This window comes from Priapulus caudatus, unplaced genomic scaffold (genome assembly GCF_000485595.1).
Source record: "Priapulus caudatus unplaced genomic scaffold, Priapulus_caudatus-5.0.1 Scaffold761, whole genome shotgun sequence".
NCBI lineage: Eukaryota > Metazoa > Priapulida > Priapulimorpha > Priapulimorphida > Priapulidae > Priapulus > Priapulus caudatus.
Window position 1 is genome coordinate 120,180 of NW_014577822.1, and position 7,038 is coordinate 127,217.

Genomic DNA, 7,038 nt, shown 5'->3' on the forward strand with positions numbered 1-7,038 from the left:
TATATAGAAGATAGAGATCGGAGAGGGTTGGAAGGAGAGACAAAATCGGTGTATATAGGATATCGGACAAGATAGAATCTGTTAAGAATAGCACGCTTTGCGATGTAGTAAGTTGAAAATACGCGGGACACGTGACCTTAATTTGTGAGTTATTCTTCGTCTGTGTGTACGCGTGCGCGTGTGTGTGTGTGTGTGTGTGTGCGTGCGGGTGTGCGCGTGCGTGTGTGTGTGTGTGTGCGTGCATGCGGGTGTGCGCGTATGTGTGTGTGCGTGCGTGCGTGCGTGCGTGCGTGCGTGCGTGCGTGCGCGTGCGCGTATGTGCGTGTGCCTGTGTGCGTGTGTGCGTGTGTGTTAGTGAGCGTGTATGCGTTCATGCGTTTTGTGTCGGTGCGTGCGTGCGTGGGTGTGTGTGCGTGCGTGCGTGCGTGCGTGCGCGTGTGTACCAGTGAGAGGCGAGTGAGTGAGTCGCTGAAATTATACTCGACATGCACGAATTAGCAGAGAGACGGCGGCGGCGGCGGCGGCGCTGAGTTACTGGCGTCTGCTAATCACGTTAGGCTGCGATGCGTGCGTGCGTGCGTGCGTGCGTGCCGACCGCGCGACGTTGCTTTGCGAAGATTGCGCGCGCGGAAAGCTTGCCGACGTCTGATAATTGGAGCTGACACCGACGCGGTCGGCAAGCGCAATATTACACGTCGCATCTCTGGTATACACATATATCACTGGTAATACACATGAGCCTTGATATACGATCTACTCGACAGTTTTTATTCGCTGCTGCTGCTGCTGCTGCTGACCGATGGCCGGAAATAGGCAATGACTTCCCTCTATCGGCAGCTGGAGTAGAGTATTACTTCTAAGATGGTTGATCGATATCATCAGGAGCGTATGAAGAAGGAATATATATTTCCTTCTTTATACGCTCTTGATATCATGTAGTTTTACAGTTCGTCGTTGAATGGTGGGCATATAATCGTAATATATCGTGCAGATTATTCGTATATATATATATACGGTGCAGAGGGTAAGCAAGACATGCTTGGAGAGTTTGGCATTTAGAATTCCGCTCATCGACGTCAGCATTTTAGAGATTCGCATGCGGAATTATTAATGTCATGTAATGTATTGTCAATGTTAATGCGAGACGAAGAGCATATCCTCAAGCTTCATCATCTAGTGCAGTGTGGAATCTTTAATGCCGTCTCTCTCTCGTAGTCTTTCCCGCTCTCTTTCGCGCGCGCGCTCTCTCTCTCTCTCTCTCTCTCTCTCGTCTCCGTCACTCCTCTTGTTTCGGTGCGGTGTACGCCTCGTGGGCGGACAGGTCTCTCTTGTCTTTCCTCTCGTCTCATCTCTCTCTCTCTCTCTCTCTCTCTCTCTGCTCTCTTTCTCTCTCTTGCTTCTTCTTTCTCTCTCTCTCTGCTCTTCCTCGTCTTTTCTCTCTCTTCTTTCTTTCTCTTTTCTGTCCTGTCTCTGTCTCTCTGTCCTCTCTCACTCTCTCTGTTGTCTCTTCTCTTCTCCTCTCTCCTCTCCTCTCTCGGGGTCTCTCTCTCCTCTCTCTCTCTTTCTCTCTCTCTCTCCTCTCTCTCCTCCTTCGTCTCTGAAATTTTCTGCTCTCTCTCTCTTATTTCTCTCTCTATTTTATTCTCTTTCTTTCGCTCTTTCTCTCTCCTCTCTTTTGCGTTGCCTGTCCTGCCCGGTGTCTCTTCTCTATCACGTGATGCGTGCTGAACCGCTCGGAAATGAATCGAATAGCGTCATGTTGCGTCACGATGCGCCTATGTCGCGCCTAACAATCAACGAATTACCTTAGATCAAATACCTTAGATCAATTATACCTTAGATTACCTTTTATATATACCTTAGATTATATATATACCTTTTATTTATACCTTAGATCAATTACCTTAGATCAACGAATTACGTTAGATCAACGAATGCATAGATATAGCATACGTGCTGATTCCGGGAAGCGATGGAGGTGCACGAACACACGGTGAGGGCGTGGGAGGGAGAAGGTCGCGGTAGTGTGGACCGTATTGATAGATTTGGTGATGGTAGTGGATGACGAACAGGAGGAGGTAGTCGTGGTGACAAAGGAAGGGCAGGGAGATGACGAGGAGGAGGGGTAGAACAGATATAGGGGGCTGAGAAGGTACAGGAGACGCAGGAAGAGGAAGAATGGGAAGAGAGGAAGAAGGAGAGCGTGCATGAGGCCGGCGTAGCTTCACTATTGGCAGGTGAGTGAATAGGTGGGTGAATAGGTGGGATGGCGAGTTTAAGCGCGTCTGTTCGTACTCGCTCGCCTCGTTAATTGTTCTGCCGCCGGTGTAGCAACAGTCCCACGAGTTTCACAGCACAGCTGTACGCTGGAGCACGTAGCGTTCGCTCGCGCATTAATCATGCCAACCTCATTCTGTTAGTTTAGATGAAGACCTGAAAAATTTATGTCATTCCGGTGGGCATAATAGGACGGAAAATTATGCCGCGTAATGCAATTTGTTCGCCGTGAATTCGGGCGAGTCGAGCAGGTAGTGCTGTTTCAATACTGTTGTGACTGACTATTAGTGTACATTCACAAATGATCGCCCTTATATTAATGCCCTATGTTATCGGTTGTGTTATGGTGTGTTGCATAACTTGAGCATGGTTGATTTGTTTAACTTAATATATATTATGCACGTTGACAAACGTCATGAGCTAATGGTTAGATATCCCTGGAGGTGTTTTTTTTCTCTCGGTGTATTATATATTCATAATTCATTTATTGCACTTCGTCTAAGGCCTTATTAAAGTATATACATTTAATATTACCGGGTCTCTTTAGTATGGAGTGTACAGTGTTGTGTATACAGTGTGCCTATTACTTTGCGATTGAAGTTCGGGTTGAAGTCGAAAAAGAAAGCGAAGTCAGAATCGTGTAATATATAACATAGTCCTTTGTAGAAATCCGTGAGGTGAGCGAAAATCGTGGCGTCTGAATATGTAGTCGGAAGTGCAGAAATCGTTTGATTCCACCGTTGGTGTATTGATTCTTCTGTCAGAGCGACGGGTGTGAAATAAAGAAGAAAAACCCGCACAGACGACGAGTGTAAGGTGAGGAAAACCGCGTGTAGACGCATTCGTATAGTGGCAGGTGGCAGCGTTTTCGATTCTTTGCTTTGATGTCGGAGCGCGTGGCGCGTGCTGGTGGTTCTTTAACGACCGGTGGGACGGCATGCGGGAATACAGCGTCGCAGCAGCCACCCGGGGAAGCCATGGCAGCGAGGAGGCTGCCGACCGTGCGCTGTGCCTCCTCCCACTCGCTGGAGGCTCCTCGTGGGGGAGAATCCAGGCGATGAGGGGGAGTGGGGCGCCGGTTAGTAGAGTGTCAGCGTGTCGGGGTAGCAGTAGCGTCAACGTTAACCCAAGCTGGCTCGTTACCGACAAGTCTATCGCGCTTACGCTCGTTACACTCATCCTCCTCGTCAGCGTTCTCGTCCTTCTCAGCATTGTCAGCTTCATCCGCATCTTTATTCTTATCCGCATCCTCATCGACATCAGCGTCGTCATGAGCATCCTCATCATTACCCTGATCCTTATTCTAATCCTCATCATTAATATTATCCGTCTCCTCATCCGTGTAATCGTTAACATCAATATCTTTACGAGTGTTTACATTCTCAACCGCATCCTCACGCTCAGCAGCATCCTCACCCTCAGCAGCATTCTCACCCTCAGCAGCATCCTCACCCTCAGCAGCATCCTCATTCTCAGCAGCATCCTCATCCTCAGCAGCATCCTCACCCTCAGCAGCATCCTCACCCTCACTCAGCAGCATCCTCATCCTCAGCAGCATCCTCATCCTCAGCAGCAAATCCTCACCCTCCAGCAGGCATCCTCACCCTAGCAGCAATGCCCTCCACCTTCAGCAGCATCCTCATCCTCAGCAGCTATCCCCACCCTCACGCATCCTCATCCTTCACAGGCATCCCACCCCTCAGCAGCATCCTCATCCTCAAGCAGCATCCTCAACCCTAGACAGCATCCTCATCCTCAGGGCAGCATCCCCACCGCTCAGAGCATCCTCATCCTCCAGCAGCATCCTCACCTCAGCAGCATCGCTCATCCTCAGCAAGCATCCTCACCCTCAGCAGCATCCTCGATCCTGCAACGTGTCAGCATCCTGCATCCTCAGCAGCGCACCCTCACTCAAGCAGCATCCTCACCCTCAGCAGAATCCGTCACGGCTTCAGCAGCATCCTCAGCCGTCAGCATGCATCCTCACCCCGCAGCATCCTCATCCTCAAGCCGCATCCTCATCCTCAGCAGCACCTCACCTCAGAGCAATCCATCATCCTCAGCAGCATCCCACCCCCTCAGCAGCATCCTCGGATCCTCAGGCAGCATCCTCATCCTCAGCAGGCATCCTCATCTCAGCAGCATCCTCACCCCTCAGCAGCATCCTCATTCTCAGCATGCATGCCTCATCCGCTCAGCAGCAATCCTCATCCTCGAGGAGGCATCCTCACTTCAGCAGCATCCTCAACCCTCACAGCCATCCTCACCTTTAGGCAGCATCCTCACCCCTCAGCACACCTCACCTTCAGCAGCATCCTCACCCTCAGCAGCATCCTCATCCTCATGCAGCATGCTCATCCTCAGGCAGCAATCTCAATCAGCAGCATCCTCACCTCAAGGAGCATCCTCACCTTCAGCAGCAGTCCTCAACCCTCAGCAGCATGCCCTCACCCTTCAGCAGCATCTCACCCTCAGCAGCTATCACTCATCCTCAGCAGCGATTCCCCCCCCCCCCCCCCCCCCCCCTCATCCTGCAGGCAGCAATCCTCATCCTCAGCAGCATCCTCATCCTCAGGCAGCATCGCTCACTCAGGCAGCATCCTCACCTTAGCACATCCTCACGCCTCAGCAGCGCATCCCTCACCTTCCGCAAGCATCCTCACCCTGCGACTCAGCAAGCATCCCATCCTCAGCAGGGCATCCTCAATCCTCAGGCAGCAATCCTCACGCCTCAGCAGCATCCTCACCTTTCAGACAGAATCCTGCATCCTCACTCAGCAGCATCGCTTCATCCTCAGCAGCCATCCTACCCTCAGCAGCTCCTCATCCTCGAGAGCTCCTCATGCCTCAAGCAGCACGCCTCCCTCAGCAGCATCCTCACCTTTCAGCAGCATCCTCATCCCTCACTCAGGCAGCATCCTCATTCCTCCAGCAGCATCCTCCCCTCAGCCAGCAGCATCCTCGATCGCTCAGGCAGGCATCCTGCATCCTCAGCAGCACCCTCACCATGCAGCAGCATCCTCATCCTTCCTCAGCAGCATCTCACCTCCAGCAGCATCCTCACGCTTCAGCAGCATCCTGCATGCCTCAGCAGCATCCTCATCCTCCGCAGCAATTCCTCATCCTCAGCAGGCATCCTACCCTCAGTCAGCATCCCTCATCCTGCCAGCAGCATCGCTCACCGTTTCACAGCATCCTCCATCCTGCCACTCCAGTCAGCATCCTCATCCTCAGGCAGCATCCTCACCCTCAGCCAGCATCCTCATCCTCAGCAAGCATCCTCAATTCTCAGAAGCACCCTCACGTCAGCAGCATCCTCATCCTCAGTCAGCATCCTCCATCTCTCAGGCAAGCATCCTTCATCCTCAAGCAGCATCCTCATCCTCAGCAGCATCTCATCCTCAGCAGCATCCTCACCCTTCAGCAGCATCCTTCACCCTCAGCAGCATCCCTCAGCCCCTGCACTCAGCAGCATCTTCAGCCCTCAGCAGCATCCTCATCCTCTACCCTAGCAGCACCTCATCCTCAGCAGCATCCTCCATCCTCAGCAGCATGCTGCATCCTCAGCAGCATCCTCATCTGCAGAAGCATCCTCACCTTTTCACCACAGCAGCATCCTCATCCTCAGCAGCAAATCTGCATCCTCAGCAGCAATCCTCACCTTCAGGCAGCATGCCTCACCGCTCAGCAGCATCCATCACCTCAGCAAGCATTCCTCATCCTCAGCAGCATCCTTTCATCCTCAAGCAGCATCCTCGATCCTCAAAGCAGCATCCACTCATCCTCAGTCAGCATCCTCCTTACATATACAGCAGCAATCCTCATCCGTGCAGCAACGCATCCTCATCCTAGCAGCATCGCATCATCCTCCGACAGCATTCTCATCCTCAGCAGGCATCCTCATCCTCAAGCAGCATCCCGTCATCTTCAGCAGCTCCCCACCCTCAGCAAGGCATTCTCATCCTCAGCAGCATCCTCCATCCTCAGCAGCATCCTCATCCAGCAGCATCCTGCAATCCTCAGCACATCCTGCTTCCATCAGCAGCATCCTCATCCTCAGCAGCAAATCCTCATGCCTCAGCAGGATCCGTCACTCCTCCAGCAGCATCCTCATGCCAGCAGCATCCTGTACTCAGCAGCATCCTCCATCCTCACGCCTGCAGCAGCATCCTCACCCTCAGCAGCATCTCTCACCTCAGAGCATCCTACCCTCAAGCAGCATCCTCATCCCAGAGCACCTCATCTCGCAGCAGCATCCTAATCCTCCAGCGCAATCCTCAATCCTCAGCAGCATTCTGGCATTCCTCAGCAGCATTCCTCATCCCTAGCGCAGCATTCCCTCATCTCAACAAGCAGCATCCTGGCATCCCTCAGCAGCTCCTCATCCTCAAGCACATTCTCACCCTCAAGCAGCATCCTCATCCTCAGCAGGCATCCTTACTCAGCAAGTCATCCTCATCCTCACGCCTCAGTCAGCATCCGCACCTCAGCAGCACCTCCTCACCCTCAGCAGGAATCCTTAACCTCAGCAGCATCTCATCCTCAAGCAGCAATCCTCATCCTGGCAGGCAGCATCCTCATCCTCTAGCAGCATCCTCACGCGCTCAGCAGCATCCTCTCCTACCCCTCAGCAGGCATCCTCACCCTCAGCAGAATCGCCTCACCTTCAGCAGGTGCTATCCTCACCCTCAGCAGCATCGCTCATCCTCGAGCAGCATCGCTCATCCTTCACAGCATCCTTATCCTAGCAGCATCCTCACC

General features: G+C 52.6%; 1 protein-coding gene across 1 annotated transcript in view; it reads left to right on the top strand.

Moving 5' to 3' along the window:
• Nucleotides 1-7,038, top strand: part of LOC106813368 — a gene marked incomplete at its 3' end in the record, with an annotated part of 28,516 nt that overhangs the window by 13,208 nt on the left and 8,270 nt on the right. The window contains 1 exon segment of the mRNA XM_014817499.1: nucleotides 5,863-6,405. Coding sequence (XP_014672985.1) covers nucleotides 5,863-6,405 — 543 coding nt within the window.